The sequence below is a fragment of the Leptodactylus fuscus genome, chromosome 7 (assembly GCF_031893055.1).
Source record: "Leptodactylus fuscus isolate aLepFus1 chromosome 7, aLepFus1.hap2, whole genome shotgun sequence".
NCBI classification, from domain to species: Eukaryota; Metazoa; Chordata; class Amphibia; order Anura; family Leptodactylidae; genus Leptodactylus; species Leptodactylus fuscus.
The window spans coordinates 146,369,574-146,387,199 of NC_134271.1; the positions used below are offsets into that span (position 1 = coordinate 146,369,574).

The 17,626-nt window shown below is 44.0% G+C and overlaps 2 protein-coding genes across 2 annotated transcripts in view; both read right to left on the reverse strand.

Moving 5' to 3' along the window:
• Positions 1-123, reverse strand: part of LOC142213423 (Fc receptor-like protein 5) — a 32,267-nt gene extending 32,144 nt beyond the window's left edge. The window contains exon 1 of the mRNA XM_075281739.1: positions 93-123. Coding sequence (XP_075137840.1) covers positions 93-123 — 31 coding nt within the window. The remainder of the gene's footprint in view (positions 1-92) is intronic.
• A 2,680-nt stretch (positions 124-2,803) lies between these two features.
• LOC142213424 (Fc receptor-like protein 5) overlaps positions 2,804-17,626 on the reverse strand; it is a 60,840-nt gene continuing 46,017 nt past the window's right edge. Inside the window, exons 7-11 of the mRNA XM_075281740.1 lie at positions 9,501-9,785; positions 9,089-9,370; positions 5,319-5,603; positions 4,719-4,839; positions 2,804-2,933 (exon numbers count right to left, since the gene is read on the reverse strand). Of these exons, the coding sequence (XP_075137841.1) occupies positions 2,804-2,933; positions 4,719-4,839; positions 5,319-5,603; positions 9,089-9,370; positions 9,501-9,785 (1,103 nt within the window). The remainder of the gene's footprint in view (positions 2,934-4,718; positions 4,840-5,318; positions 5,604-9,088; positions 9,371-9,500; positions 9,786-17,626) is intronic.

Genomic DNA, 17,626 nt, shown 5'->3' on the forward strand with positions numbered 1-17,626 from the left:
TTGTAGTAATGTCCGGGATTTATAGGAGATTATTAACCCCTTCTTATAATTCCCCATCACAGACTGAAAGACATGAAGATCATTGTACTTACAGAGTAATAAGATGGACATCTCCGTGGACATGATGGATGGAGACAATGCTGCCCAGACTAAAAGGAGAAGTTGGTTTCTGATCAGAAATGTTCTGCAAGTTACAAGAAAGGGGCAGGACGAAATTTGGGGAAATATATTATAATTTTTCTATAAATAGCTGTGAATTTGACCGTAAACTGCATTATCAGTGATATGTCGCCCCGTGTTATATTTCCTGTGACATTGATATGGTGTGTGGTCATACTTAATAATTCTAAGTGTTATACACTATGGTGCACTGCATTGACTATATACTGCATATATACTATACCGTACTGTACAGTGTCTATGTAGAACAAACAAACAATAAGTAAATGTCACTAATGCTCATAAATATTCTCCAGACACGGGGCGGAGCTTGACCGCCGAGCGCAATGGTAGCATGAGCCTGTAGCTCCGCTGCTAAGAAAGCACATTGAGCGCCCTGCAGCTACTTTCCTGGCTTGGAGGTGGGCAAAATTGGCAGAGACAAAGGAGGTGAACAACCCTGCACCCCGAGAACCGTGAGACAGCAGACCGATATGCAGAGATTTCTCCACAAGAAGAGCCCGCACGCCTGAGGCCACTCACCTAAGATGGCGCCGGAAGGTTCGAACGCGACTACCTCTGCTGTAGTATCCGACTTAGAGAATTGTGGAGAGGGAGATAATGATGACGGGGCTGCCTCAACGATCTCCAAAGCCTTCCTAAAAAAGGTTTTCAACCAGGCCCTCCAACAAGCACTACACCCGGTAAGGTCGGACATTGCCAACATTAAATCAGAACTTGCTTCGCTAGGCCGCAGGGTTGAGTGGGTGGAGGAAAGCTGCTCTGGCCTTACAGCTCATGCTAAAGCTTTGGAAATGATAGTCGTCTCTCAGAAAGAGCAAATAGACCGCACTCTAAGAGGGAATTCACACGGAGTAACGCCGGGCGTGTATCACAGCCGTGCACGCCGGCGTTACAGCAGACTGCCGAACACTTCCCCTTGACTTCAATGGGAGCGCTCGTAAACGCCGCTGTTATGAGCGCTCCCATTGAAGTGAATGGGAAGTGTTCGGCAGTCTGCCGTAACGCCGGCGTGTACGGCTGTAATACACGCCCGGCGTTACTCCGTGTGAATGCCCCCTTAACACTCCTGGAATACCAAGAAAATAGGGGCAGGAGGCGTAATGTAAGGATAAAAGGAATCTCAGAGGACTGTGCCCCTGGGGATCTGAGAGACAGAGTGATGGCCATTTTTACAGCTTTACTGGGCCCTGATCGTGCCTCCTCGGTGGTGATAGAAAGGGCACACAGGGCCTTGCGCCCCAAACCAAAACCGGAAGACCCACCAAAGGATGTAGTGTGTGGCCTGCTATCTTTTGTTGATACCCAGGATATTTTGGCTGCTGCCCGGGCAAACCCTGACTTTGCTTATGACGTGGATAAGTTGTACTTCTACCAGGATTTGGCACCCTCTACCTTAGTGAAATGTTGCCAGTGGAAACCGCTTCTCGAGGTACTATGCAAAATGGACATTGCATACTCATGGCTGTACCCCTTCGGGCTCTCCATTCAGTTTATAGTCCAATCGCCCGCCGACCTCACTGCTGTCTGGGAGCAGCTGAATATAACCCCGATAGACATACCGTCATGGTTACCAACGCCGGATCTGTCTAGGCTCCCGGAGCTGCCTTCTTCCGACTCCTGGAAACCTTCCCAGCGCCTAAAGTCACCAAGGTCTAGGAGAGGGCTACACAATACTCTGTCATCCTCGCAGTGATGGATTGTGAGGGCGCTGTTTGTCATAGCTGAGTACCACACGGCTTGTTTATTATCTTAATCTCTTTGCAGTGGCTATGTGGTTTGACAACTTTCATGTTTCTATGTGTTTTCGGGGTCTTTGATTAAATAGGATACCCTATCCTCTACTCATTAAGTATTTATAAGTGTTTGCTTACAGTTTAGGGTGGTATTTCTGATTCTTTATGTGCTATAGACTTTACATCTGTTGGTTGACTGATATTTGCTCTCAATGCCCGGAGGTATGGTATTGCTATAATGTTGCCTGTTCGTTCATGGGTGTCTGGCAATAAAGGAGGACGTATGATGACCTCTTTGATAAAAAAGAAACGGCTCAGGTGAAAACGTTCATACCATCCATTTGTTCCCCAGAAGGCATCGTACTTTCTTCCACTCCATCCATCGCTGAGGCGTTCAAAAGTTTTTACACCTCCCTTTATAACTTAAATCCTACTGATACCACTGAAATAGTAGCCGCAAGGAGAGAGGCTATCAGTAAATTTTTAGCTTCCCTGACTCTGCCCTGCTTATCCCCAGAGCAAGCAGATGCTTTATTGGATCCAATTTCGGAAGATGAAGTGAAGACGATAGTTTACTCCTTTCCTCCCCACAAGAGTCCGGGACCGGATGGCTACTCCCTGATTTATTTTAAAACCTTCCTACATGTTTTGCTATCCCCTTTGACAAAGTCACTTAATGCCGCTCTCTTGGGTGCTCCGCTACCCAAAAAAGCTTTGGAAGCTCATGTTACTTTAATTGCCAAGGAGGGAAGGGACCCCCAATTGTGCAGTAACTACCGCCCTATCTCTTTGCTAAATTTAGATTTGAAAATCTGGGCAAAATTGTTGGCCTTACGCCTCCAACCTCTACTGCCACAATTGATTAATGAGGAGCATGTAGGCTTCATTTAGTCTAGGGAAAGTAGACAAAATTCAATACGCCTTTTGCATATCACCCGCCTGTCCCAATCACTTTCCTCATCTTTAGATGCCGAGAAGGCTTTCGATAGGGTCAGTTGGGATTTTTTGACTGCCACCCTAGGGAAATTTGGAATACCATCACTTTTTATCTCTGCTATTATGACATTGTACAGTCATGGCCAAAAGTTTTGAGAATGACACAAATCTTCTATTGTCACATGATCTGCTGCCCTCTGGTTTTGATGTGTGTTTGTCAGATGTTTTTATCACATACAGAAATATAATTGCAATCATATTATGAGTAATAAAAGCTTATATTGGCAGTTAGAATGAGTTAATGCAGCGTTGCAATATTTGCAGTGTTGACCCTTCTTCTTCAGGACCTCTGCAATTCTCCCTGGCATGCTCTCAATCAACTTCTGGACCAAATCCTGACTTATAGCAGTCCATTCTTGCACAATCAATGCTTGCATTTTGTCAGAATTTGTAGGTTTTTGTTTGTCCACCCGTCTCTTGATGATTGACCACAAGTTCTCAATGGGATTAAGATCTGGGGAGTTTCCAGGCCATGGACCCAAAATCTCTGTTTTGTTCCCTGAGCCTTTTAGTTATCACCTTTGCTTTATGGCAAGGTGCTCCATCATGCTGGAAAAGGCACTGTTGATCGCCAAACTGCTCTTGGACGGTAGGGAGAAGTTGATCTTGGAGGACATTCTGGTCCCATTCTTTATTCATGGCTGTGTTTTTAGGCAAGACTGTGATAGAGCCGATTCCCTTGGCTGAGAAGCAACCCCACACATGAATGGTTTCAGGATGCTTTACAGTTGGCATGAGACAAGACTGGTGGTAGCGCTCACCTCGTCTTCTCCGAATAAGCTGTTTTCCAGATGTCCCAAACAATCAAAATGGGGATTGATCAGAGAAAATGACTTTACCCCAGTTCTCAGCAGTCCACTCCCTGTACCTTTTGCAGAATATCAGTCTGTCCCTGATGTTTTTTTCTGGAGAGAAGTGGCTTCTTTGCTGCCCTCCTTGAGACCAGGCCTTGCTCCAAGAGTCTCCGCCTCACAGTGCGTGTAGATGCACTCACACCTGCCTGCTGCCATTCCTGAGCAAGCTCTGCACTGCTGGTAGCCCGATCCCGCAGCTGAAACACTTTTAAGAGACGGTCCTGGCGCTTGCTGGTCTTTCTTGGGCACCCTGGAGCCTTTTTGCCAACAATGGAACCTCTCTCCTTGAAGTTCTTGATGATGCGATAGATTGTTTACTGAGGTGCAATCTTTCTAGCTGCGATACTCTTCCCTGTTAGGCCATTTTTTTGCAGTGCAATGATGACTGCACGTGTTTCTTTAGAGATAACCATGGTTAACAGAAGAGAAACAATGATGCCAAGCACCAGCCTCCTTTTAAAGTGTCCAGTGATGTCATTCTTACTTAATCATGACAGATTGATCTCCAGCCCTGTCCTCATCAACACCCACACCTGTGTTAATGGAGCAATCACTAAAACGATGTTAGCTGGTCCTTTTAAGGCAGGGCTGCAATGATGTTGAAATGTGTTTTGGGGGATAAAGTTCATTTTCTAGGCAAATATTGACTTTGCAAGTAATTGCTGTTAAGCTGATCACTCTTTATAACATTCTGGAGTATATGCAAATTGCCATTAGAAAAACTGAATCAGTAGACTTTGTAAAAATTAATATTTGTATCATTCTCAAAACTTTTGGCCATGACTGTATATTTATGATCTGGTAGATTTACTCACCATCACTAACATCCAGTCTAGCAGGGTCACTTATTTCTCCAGATCTGCTCTGACATTGGTAATATCCACTGTGTGATGTTTCAGCCTTCTGTATTATATAGGATTTTCCATTGTATACTTGCTTGCTGTCTCTGTACCATATATAATCCACCCCCTCTCCTATAGTAGATCCCACATCACAGGTCATTGTTATCTGATCTAGTGTAAAGATCTTCTTGTAGTCTGGAGTGAAGGTCACCGCAGGTCTGATGGCGGCTCCTATAAGACATCATGTATCATACAGAGGAGTTGTAGACATAATGTACTTACTCTGCAGTCCACATAAAGTCCAACCATAAGTGTCTCCACCACAGTTGACCAAAACTTATCAAGTTCCTCACAGCTGCAGCTATATGCATATGTATCTTAAAGGTAGTTTGTCATCATAACCCAACGTATCATCCCAGCCTCACAGCAGAGTTTTCCCCTGTGAATCGTGCCTCCATTGCTGAGATATTGATGTTTATATTAATAAAACTGTATGACTTGGTAACAGATTACTCATAACTGTGAGCAGTAGAGACAGCTACTTATAATTAGTACACTTCTGCAAGCCAAGGCCGATTCCCAGACCCTTTCACCAGAGCTCACCACTAAGCACGATGGACTTGCACTGAATCTTGAAATCTGAATTGTTTTTGTTTTAATAAACTCTACTGACCGTAACATGTTGGTACATGACCATTGTCTATACTCACCTCCTATCTGGATTATTGTCTCTGCACTTCTCTTCCTTACTCTGCCATCTGTAGTTTCCACCTCACATGAATATTTCCCAGAATCCTCCAGCTGGACATTGTAGACTTCATAGGTATCACTGACACCAAATCCCTGAACAATCCCTCCTTCTCTGTAGAAAGCAATCCGCAGTTGTGTATTGTGTCTGGGAGGAGGAGGGAGACTTGTCTGACATGTCAGGGCCATCTTATCTGTAGTAATAACTGGTTGTGGGGTCACTGATATTGTTGGAGCCGTGAACAGATCTAGAAAAGGAACAGAGATGTTAATATACAGTAACATATACTCGGGATACTCAGGATACTCCGCCGCTACAGATACAAAGTTCCTCTGTTTCCTTTTCCAAAATCATTAAAGAGAAAAAAAAAAAAAATCCATTTATTGTAATCCCATCAATACAATGATATACATTACAGCAGGAGCATATTGTGTAGTCCATCACATCTATGTAACACAGGTAGTAGGCAATGACTCTGGGTATATAGATATATAGCAGTATACAGTCAGCAGTAAGAATATGGATGGCCAAAGCTTTTGGATCCTAAAGTTTACTTGTTCATTATGTTGTAGGGAGACCCGATTTCTCCATAGACTTCATCCATTTTATATGATAGAAGACAAATAGTGCAGCGACTATTAATATACATAGAGATAATGTCAGACGGATTATATTCTGCCGGGTATATCCGATATTGTCTGTGTGGCCTGGGGATGAATACAAAAAAATAAAACGTTAATAAAAGAAGATTTTTTCTATTGCAGCAGGTTTAAGTCTACAGAGAGAGAGAGAGAGAGAGAGAGAGAGAGAGAGAGAGAGATGTCCGACCATATTCATTGTTACTCTATTAGATGAGTCTGGACTGTTCTCTTCAGCCTTTAAACTAATGGCAATGGCTTCTGTGTTGTGTCCTAATAGCACTTAAAGGTTTCACTGCAGATTTCAGCCATTATTACCAGGTCACTGGACAGTTACCAACCTTTGGATGGCATTATATCATATAATATTATTATTAGAGATGAGCGATTAGTGAAATATTTGAGATTCATTTTGAGTAGAGCCTCAATATTTGACTACTCGATTGAATATCGAATCCCATTATAGTCTATGGGAAAAAAATGTTCATTTCAGGCGAAACCACTATTCGACTAAAGGAGAGTCACCAAGTCCACGAATAGCAGGAGGAGAGTATTTAGGAGGAGCACTGTGCAGTTAAAGCACACAGACCCCATAGACTATAACGGGTCTGTGTGCTGGCAGCGCAATGCCCGCCTGAATGATTCATGTGGGCAATGCATGGCAAGCACATGGCCCCCATTATAGTCTATGGGGACCATGCGCTTTAATTGCACAGCGCTTGCAGTTGTGCTGATATTTCATTCGTGGGGGTCCTCCTGCGGACTCCTTCCGAACAGGAGGCAAGCACGAATGTGAATCGGCTAATGTGGTTGTCCTGCAGAGCCAGCATTGATTGGCCGAATGCTATACACTGTATAGCACTCGGCCAATCAACACTGGTTCTGCAGCAGGTTCGTACTTGCTAGTCATGAGAGCTAGCAGCTTGCGTTTATGTGGGAGCTGACTTTTTCTCATAGGAATGCATTGACCAGCTGTGATTGGCCGAATGCTATACAGTATACAGCATTAGGCCAATCAACACTGGTTCTGCCGGAGGCTTGTCTGTGAGGAGGCGGAGTCTGAGATCGGATCACAGCAGTCTCCATTGTGGTCCGTTCTTAGCCTCTGCCTCCTCACAGATGAGCCTCCGGCAGAACCAGCGTTGATTGGCCGAATGCTGTACACTGTTTAGTATTCGGCCAATCAACGCTGGTCAATGCATTCCTCTGGTTCTGAATCGAATCTTTACTGCGAATAGTGAGTATAATTCAAACGAGTACGAGTATTTGGAATATCGTAGTTTTCTATCGAATACCTACTCGATCAAGTACTACTTGCTCATCTCTAATTATTATATCTGATTTACAGCTTGTCTGTCATTTGCATATTCTAACCGATTTATAACATGCCGGATATTTCTATAGTTATACTATGTAATATTATTATAATAGCTTTATTGCTTATTTGCTATTTCCATATTTATATGGAGTAGTATTAGTCTAAGCGGTCTATTACTTGTATAACATTTCTATATTTATATATATCTGAGTAATATCTAGAATGCAATTGACTTTTAGGTAATTCCCCTAAACTGCAGGATCTGCAAGATAAGAGACAGAACAAGTATAAGAAGTGAACTTAAGGCTCCATTCACACTGAGTAACGCTGGCGTTTTTTGTGCTTATTTTGGCACATAGCGCCGCGTTTGCGCCGCGTTTGCCCCTTACAACGCGACTGCAAAGTAGCGCGGCGCAAACGCGGCGCTATGTGCCAAAATAAGCACAAAAAAATGCCAGCGTTACTCAGTGTGAATGGAGCCTAATCTTGCACTGTGTTGGGACAAAGAGACTAAGGCTTCCCAAATGTCTTCACCAGAGCTTGCCACAAAGCCGATTGATCTCGAGCTGGATTTGGACTCAGGTTATCACCTCAGAAGCTTAGTGTAAGAAGTAGATGCACTACAAACTTAAATGAAACTGGATAAATAGCAAGACTCATAATACAGATAAAACTAGGAGAGTGGAATCAAAGCCGAAGAGAGACAATCAGAGAGGTAACAGTCAAAGCTAAAATCAGTAAGCAGTAAACAAGGCAAGGTCAGGAATACAACAAACCACAGATTTGTTCTGAGTACTGAAGACTACTTTGTCACAAAACAGACTTTAAATATCCCTCTTCAGCTGCTGATTGGTTCAATGTCTGAGAACTCTCAAAGCTGCAGAAAGCTTTTTATGTTGACATACTGTTAAGACTATGGCAGTCGTGGCCGAGGGGTCGGGTCACAGCTTGCCCCTCTGTGGTAATGTCTTGCTGCTTGTCACTCCCTCCTTGTTGCTGGCAGTCCAGCTTAGCCCTTTTTGCAGCCAGAGGGCGTGGTCAGGCTGTAATTGACACTCGTGTCAACCAATGACCTCCGCCTTGGTGTTACGGATAGATATATATATATATATATATATATATATATATATATAAAATTATTTTGACAGAACCTCTTGACTGCGGTAGTGGCAGCAGTCGAGGTCCACAAGCCCCAGAAGGGCAGCCATCTGTCTGAGCGAAGCAGCAATATGTTCGCTTTCTGTAAGTGAAAATGGGAAATTCGGCACAAATATGGGTTGAGGTCAGTTAACCAAAATATTAATAATAGGTTTAAAGGAGTTTATGGACGTTAGCTCCATCAATAGGGTACTAAGATATGCACATCTTATATTTCTGCAAGTAAATGACTAATGTTAGCGTGGAGAAGGAGAAGAAGATGGAGATGATAATGATTAGAGATGAGCGAACACTGTTCGGATCAGCCGATCTGAACAGCACGCTCCCATAGAAATGAATGGAAGCACCTGTGACACCGACTTTGCCGGCGGCCGGTCGGCGTCACAGGTGCTTCCATTCATTTCTATGGGAGCATGCTGTTCAGATCGGCTGATCCGAACAGTGTTCGCTCATCTCTAATAATGATAAATATGGTGACCATGTGTTAGGTGTGGATGTGACCTGTCTGCTAAGGGGAGCATGGGGAGAGCAAATAGAACCCTGAAACAGTCTACTTCAAGCACTTCACTATGTTTCATGAACAATATTTCACAAGGTTACACTTTGCTACCTACATACCTTGTACCCGTATGTTGTGCCCATCACTGATCTTCATTGTAGCGTTGGTTGAGGTTTTCACCTGACATGTATAATTCCCAGAATCAACCAGCTGAGCAGACTGAACCTCATATGTATTAGATGGAGAAGAATCCTGAACCTTCCGTCCATCTCTATAGAAAGCAAACTCCAGTCTTGTGGTCGGTCTGTATGGACTAAGAGTCGTGTCACATGTCAGGGCCATGGGATCTCCTTCAGTCACTACATTGTTGGTCACAGTAATGATGGGATGTGAGAAGATCTCTAATAATGGAAGGTATAGATGGGAGAAAGTATTATTTATAGTGATTTACACCAAAAGTACATTCATTCATGTTCCAGATACAGTAAGAAGTTCTCCCATGTAGAAGACATGACCATTGTCTATACTCACCTCCTATCTGGATTATTCTCTCTGCACTTCTCTTCCTTACTCTGCCATCTGTAGTTTCCACCTCACATGAATATTTCCCAGAATCCTCCAGCTGGACATTGTAGACTTCATAGGTATCACTGACACCAAATCCCTGAACAATCCCTCCTTCTCTGTAGAAAGCAATCCGCAGTTGTGTATTGTGTCTGGGAGGAGGAGGGAGACTTGTCTGACATGTCAGGGCCATCTTATCTGTAGTAATAACTGGTTGTGGGGTCACTGATATTGTTGGGGTCGTGAACAGATCTAGAAAAGGAGCAAAGTGATAACAATATATTACTGGGGAGATTTATTAGAAGACATTGCACAACATGGTGACCACATATCAGTATACAGTGTGAGGAGAAGACTAATAGGAGATATAAAGTCTAATCCTTGTGTTACCCAGTAATGGTCAGATACCAATGATAGGGAGTCACATGTAATGCATCTCTGCCATCTACTCTGGATTTGTTCTCTTTTCCTTTTCTTTTCCTTTCCTTCATGTTCTCTTCTGGTATGAAGCCACAAAATGTCTTTGCTCGCAATCTTCCTATCATTCCCATCCCCTTTTAGTACACCCCCCCCCCTCCCTACTATTTGGGTACCCCTTTGAGTCTCAGCCTTCCTCATTGCCTTTATGCTAACTACTACTTTTGTGATAAGGGTCGGAGTCAGCAACTGGCACGCCTGGCAAGTGTTGTGGCCCCTGAATCCTAGATCTGCAAGGCTAGTGTAGGAAATTACACTGACCCCTCCCCTATTATTCATTGCTGCTCACCATTATGTTAGACTCAGAGAGGAGAGAGAACATCATTGAAACCATTGGCTGAACAGACTGACTGGCAGTATACTATAAAGCAAGTACAGAGGCAAGGGCATTCAGTCTCAGGGATCTAGCTCACATTCTCCTGGATGTCAGTAGTGCATAGTGTGTGGGCCTATGATTTGTCTGTGCCATAATCCTGCTGCTATAGTGCACCTTCTCACAGGCATCATCAGGTCTTTGCTTCAGTGACTTTGTTTATGTTAGAGCCCGGAGTCCGACCCTAGAACAGAGCGATCTGGTGGACTACACCTGCCAACCCATCACAGCTAACACACCTGGAGCCTTGACATTTTTCATTGTTGCATTGTTAATGTAGAGAAGGCAACCATTTTTACTTACACAATACCTTTGTGCTTGATCTTTTGATTTTTATTTGTACCTGGCTGGTGGCAGAAAGAGGTGGTCTTCGCAGCCTCCATTTAAAGGTGGGCATCTTCCATCTTAATGTGGGTCCATTATATAGATGTTGTGTCCTTCCTTTTATATATAGCTCCATTAATATTATTATTAATATTATTAAAGGGATCCTATCATTAAAACAACATTTTTTGTAACTAACACATAGGAATAGCCTTAAGAAAGGCTATTCCTCTCCTACCTTTAGATGTCTGCTCCACGCCACCATTCTGTAGAAATCCCAGTTTTTTTCGGTATGCAAATGAGTTCTCTCGCAGCACTGGAGGCGGGCCCAACGTTCAAACAGCACTGGGGGTGTCCCCAATGCTGCAAGAGAACTCTCCAGCGCCGCCTCCATTTTCTTCAGGAACGGCCTCTTCACACGTCTTCTTCAGGCTTAGGGGGTCAAGGGCAAAGCTGTCTGCGACTGAGACCTAGAAGTTTGAAGCCAGCACTGGAAGAAGACGCGTGAAGAGGCCATTCCTGAAGAAGATGGAGGCAGCACTGGAGAGTTCTCTCGCAGCATTGAAGACACCCCCAGTGCTGCGAGAGAATACATTTGCATACTGACGAAAACCGAGATTTCTACCTAACGGCGGCGCGGAGAAGACATCTAAAGATAGGAGAAGAACAGACTTTCTTAAGGCTATTCCTACGTGTTAATCACAAAAAATTGCATTTTAATGAAAGGATCCCTTTAATAATAGTTCCCCCTAATAAATAATATAATAGCTTCCCAACCGATATTAACTAGAGATGAGCGAACACTAAAATGTTCGAGGTTCGAAATTCGATTCGAACAGCCGCTCACTGTTCGAGTGTTCGAATGGGTTTCGAACCCCATTATAGTCTATGGGGAACATAAACTCGTTAAGGGGGAAACCCAAATTCGTGTCTGGAGGGTCACCAAGTCCACTATGACACCCCAGGAAATGATACCAACACCCTGGAATGACACTGGGACAGCAGGGGAAGCATGTCTGGGGGCATAAAAGTCACTTTATTTCATGGAAATCCCTGTCAGTTTGCGATTTTCGCAAGCTAACTTTTCCCCATAGAAATGCATTGGCCAGTGCTGATTGGCCAGAGTACGGAATTCGACCAATCAGCGCTGGCTCTGCTGGAGGAGGCGGAGTCTAAGATAGCTCCACACCAGTCTCCATTCAGGTCCGACCTTAGACTCCGCCTCCTCCGGCAGAGCCAGCGCTGATTGGCCGAAGGCTGGCCAATGCATTCCTATGCGAATGCAGACTTAGCAGTGCTGAGTCAGTTTTGCTCAACTACACATCTGATGCACACTCGGCACTGCTACATCAGATGTAGCAATCTGATGTAGCAGAGCCGAGGGTGCACTAGAACCCCTGTGCAAACTCAGTTCACGCTAATAGAATGCATTGGCCAGCGCTGATTGGCCAATGCATTCTATTAGCCCGATGAAGTAGAGCTGAATGTGTGTGCTAAGCACACACATTCAGCACTGCTTCATCAAGCCAATACAATGCATTAGCCAGTGCTGATTGGCCAGAGTACGGAATTCGGCCAATCAGCGCTGGCTCTGCTGGAGGAGGCGGAGTCTAAGGTCGGACCTGAATGGAGACTGGTGTGGAGCGATCTTAGACTCCGCCTCCTCCAGCAGAGCCAGCGCTGATTGGCCGAATTCCGTACTCTGGCCAATCAGCACTGGCTAATGCATTGTATTGGCGTGATGAAGCAGTGCTGAATGTGTGTGCTTAGCACACACATTCAGCTCTACTTCATCGGGCTAATAGAATGCATTGGCCAATCAGCGCTGGCCAATGCATTCTATTAGCGTGAACTGAGTTTGCACAGGGGTTCTAGTGCACCCTCGGCTCTGCTACATCAGATTGCTACATCTGATGTAGCAGTGCCGAGTGTGCATCAGATGTGTAGTTGAGCAAAACTGACTCAGCACTGCTAAGTCTCTGCATTCGCATAGGAATGCATTGGCCAGCCTTCGGCCAATCAGCGCTGGCTCTGCCGGAGGAGGCGGAGTCTAAGGTCGGACCTGAATGGAGACTGGTGTGGAGCGATCTTAGACTCCGCCTCCTCCAGCAGAGCCAGCGCTGATTGGTCGAGTTCCGTACTCTGGCCAATCAGCGCTGGCCAATGCATTCTATTAGCCCGATGAAGTAGAGCTGAATGTGTGTGCTTAGCACACACATTCAGCTCTACTTCATCAGGCTAATAGAATACATTGGCCAATCAGCGCTGGCCAATGCATTCTATTAGCTTGATGAAGCAGAGTGTGCACAAGGGTTCAAGCGCACCCTCGGCTCTGATGTAGCAGAGCTGAGGGTGCACAAGGGTTCAAGTGCACCCTCGGTTCTCCTACATCAGAGCCGAGGGTGCGCTTGAACCCTTGTGCACACTCTGCTTCATCAAGCTAATAGAATGCATTGGCCAGCACTGATTGGCCAGAGTACGGAATTCGGCCAATCAGCGCTGGCCAATGCATCCCTATGGGAAAAAGTTTATCTCACAAAAATCACAATTACACACCCGATAGAGCCCCAAAAAGTTATTTTTAATAACATTCCCCCCTAAATAAAGGTTATCCCTAGCTATCCCTGCCTGTACAGCTATCCCTGTCTCATAGTCACAAAGTTCACATTCTCATATGACCCGGATTTGAAATCCACTATTCGTCTAAAATGGAGGTCACCTGATTTCGGCAGCCAATGACTTTTTCCAATTTTTTTCAATGCCCCCAGTGTCGTAGTTCCTGTCCCACCTCCCCTGCGCTGTTATTGGTGCAAAAAAGGCGCCAGGGAAGGTGGGAGGGGAATCGAATTTTGGCGCACTTTACCACGTGGTGTTCGATTCGATTCGAACATGGCGAACACCCTGATATCCGATCGAACATGTGTTCGATAGAACACTGTTCGCTCATCTCTAATATTAACAATTGCACCGGACGCTGCAAGGAGGCATAAAAGAGGTGAGGGAAAGTGAGAATAAAGGTTTTTTTCTATTTTCCAGCATCATTGGATATGTACTAAAAACCCATAACAGGAGGTTGTAGATGTAAAAAAAAACTACAGAGCGTATCAAGAGCTCCAAAGAAGACAGAAATCACTCAAATCACTGCCAAATTATTTGATATTTGAAAGATATTTGGATACACTTTTTAACCTATTTATTATTATTATTATTATTATTATTATTATTATTATTATTATTATTATTATTTATATAGCACCATTAATTCCATGGTGCTTTACATTTGGGGGTTACCTACAGTACACAGAATATACAGGTAGATATAATACTAACAGTGACTGCCTGGCATGGTGGGGTAGAGGGCCCTGCCCGCGAGGGCTTACAATCTATGAGGGAAGGGGGGTAGAGACAGAAGGAGAGGGGGAGACTGTACAGATGGCAGTGTGGTGATAGTGTTATTGGGGGTTGTAGGCCTTCCTGAATAGGGGAGTCTTCAGGGCCTTCTTGAATCCTGTGATTGTGGGGGTCAGTCTTAAGTGTCGTGGTAAGGAGTTCCAGAGTATGGGGGATGCACGGGAGAAATCTTGGAGACGGTTGTATGAGGATCGGATGAGAGCAGAGCGGAGCAGGAGGTCATTGGAGGATCTGAGGTTACGTGTGGGCAGGTAGCGGGAGATTAGGCCAGAGATATATGGAGGGGACAGGTGAGGTCAGAGATATATGGAGGGGACAGGTTGTGGATGGCTTTGTATGTTAGCGTTAGTAGCTTGAACTCAATTCGCTGGGCTATAGGTAGCCAGTGGAGAGACTGGCAGAGGGGAGAAGCCGATGAAGATCGGGGGGAGAGGTGAATTAAGTGAGCAGCACAGTATAAGGTGGACTGGAGGGGGGCAAGGGTGTTTGCTGGGATTCCATGGAGAAGGGTGTTGCAGTAGTCTAGGCGGGAGATTATGAGGGCCTGGACGAGGATCTTGGTAGTTTCTGGGGTGAGGAAGGAGCAGATTCGGTGGATGTTCTTGAGTTGGAGGCGGCAGGAGGTGTTGAGGGTGAATTTGTGGCTTGAAGGATAAGTCGGACTCCAGGGTTACCCCAAGGCATCGAGCCTGTGAGACAGGGGTAATTGTGGTTCCCTTAACTTTGATAGATGGGTCAGGTGGAGGGGCCATACGGGGTGGGGTGAAGATGATGAACTCTGTTTTCTCCATGTTGAGTTTGAGAAAGCGGGAGGAGAGGAAGGAGGCTACGGCCGCTAAACAATCTGGAACTCTGGCCAGCAGGGAGGTAATGTCTGGTCCAGAGATGTATATTTGGGTGTCGTCGGCATAGCAATGGTATTGAAAACCATGAGATTGTATGAGTTGGCCCAGGCCAAGGGTGTAGATGGAGAACAGGAGGGGTCCTAGGACGGAGCCTTGGGGGACACCTACAGAGAGAGGGAGGTGAGGAGGTGGTGTGCGAGTGGGAGTTATATTAATAGCACTAACACAAATCTTATAAAAATTGTTTGCCATAAAACCCCTTTAACCCCATATAGTTATGTGTAAGGCCCCGTACAGATCAACTATCACTACGTTCATGCCATGCTGGTATACTATGGGCTTATACCTGTATATACTGCACAGCTGTGAGGCTCATCCTCTACATTATAAAGTATCTGCACCAAATATCTGGGAGAAATCCAGACTGAATGGAGAGTCCCATGAGTCTGATAACCTCCCATTCTCTGCTGCTGTAATGCAGTTTATTGAAGATTTCCATTAATAAAATCTCCTGCAAATCTGATCTTATCCTGACTTATCAGTATTTACAGATGACATATCAGGAGATGAAGTTACTCCAACTATATTGTACAAATGCTGCAGAATAATTCCCATATACATGAGCCGGGACTTACCTTGTACAGATACAGAAACTGCATCTTCATGGTGGTTATATCCATCATTATAATAGATTTCTTTTATACATCCATATCTCCCGGCAGTCGCCCTGTCTACATTACTAATATAATATTCTGCACTATCTGACCTGTCTCTAATGACTTCATCTATGTATAATCTTGTCCGTCCTCCGTGGTATCCAGGATAGTGGTGACATCTTATATATATGTCATCTCCTTCATAGACATATAGAGGGGTCTGCAGGATGACCCAACCTGTAATATACAATGATATAAGATGAGGAGACATATATGATCTCTTATCAGTCTGTGTGTGATACAACTTGTTACCTTGTCTGTATATTTAGGATCTGGTAGATTTACTCACCATTACTAACCTCCAGTCTAGCGGGGTCACTTATTTCTCCAGGTCTGCTCTGACATTGGTAACTTCCACTGTGTGATGTTCTAGCTCTTTGTATTGTATAGGATTGTCCATTGTATACTTGCTTGCTGTCTTTGTACCATATATAATCCATCCCCTCTCCTATAGTAGATCCCACATCACAGGTCATTGTTATCTGCTCTGATGTAAAGATCTTCTTGTAGTCTGGAGTGAAGGTCACCGCAGGTCTGATGGCGGCTCCTATAAGACATCATGTGTCATACAGAGGAATTGTAGACATAATATCCTGCACATTCTTCATATTGTATTTCTTAATAGCACAAATGAAGATCCCAAAATGTACAGAATTTACAGTAAATATAAAAATAGCCATCATTATACTGTTACATATATCCATACACTGAGCAATTCCATATTTATATCACATACATTGTGAGAGAGAACATCAGCCAATATGGGAGAACCCAGCGTCTTCATGGAGTGTTATTTTAATTTGGAGTAAAGACAAGGAAATGTACAACTAATATTATAGAATTATTCTCGGTTGGTCCTTGTAATGGCAGTTTATCTGTGTGTTATATCAAAGTGGTAAAACAGTGTAAGGATGGAATAAACCTCCAAGTGGGTTGTGTGACACAAGTGACATCACTATTCTCTGTATATAGGGGTCAGTATTACAGGATAAAGCATGGAAGGGCAGATCTGGTCACTTACCTTCTTGTAGGAGAACCAGCCCTATAAACAGAATAGAAGAAGAGTTATCAGATATAATATAGTCCTGGTACATTTCTACATTGGAGGATATTACAGGTTAGGGTCGCCTTTAGAGTAAATGTATATTCTGTACCCAAATAGAATGACCTTTAATAACTATTGTGGTAAATAGTAGATGTAATTCTATAGGGTTACACCATATACATTCACACTGTTTCCTTCTCACCGCAGACATTTTTTGATTTTCCCTTTTTATACCCTGCTAGAGATGGCCGAACCAACTCATACCCAGCCAAATTCAATGTGATAATCCCAAATTGATAGGGGTTTTTTGGGAAAAAAAAGTTAATAAAACTTGTGTTTTATTCACCACCTAAAAATGATTTTCAGACCATTACTTTTGATGCCCGCGAAAAAGTTGTAAATAGATTAAAAAAAAATTCCCATTGGTGGAGATCTGGAGAGATCGGTGCTTCATATTTCCTGTAACTAATGGCATCTATTTATGGACTGATATCTTTCACCAATGTCCATGAGGTTGTCTCTAAATCTGCATTTACAGGAATTTTTAATTTAACTATTACACTTTTATTTTTAGCTGAGACACTGAAAGCAATGTTAAGACAAAAAAAAGAATTAAGTTAAAAAATAAGTTAAAAAGTTTGCAGGACTTTTGCATTTTTCAAGCAGAATGGGGGATGGAATCCCTGAATAAGATACAAGTGCAGGTGTGAATCCAGCCTTAGGCTAAGGTCCCATGGGACGGAAACGTGGTAAAGTGGATGGGATTGCAGCAAATCCCATGCCCTATTTGCAGTAAAAACCACTGTGCAAACATGCCGCATTTCCAAAACCGGCACGGGTCAATGTTTCGAGAGGGCAGCAGCCACAGTTCAGGTGCTAGTTCCACCCTGGTTATGCAGGTT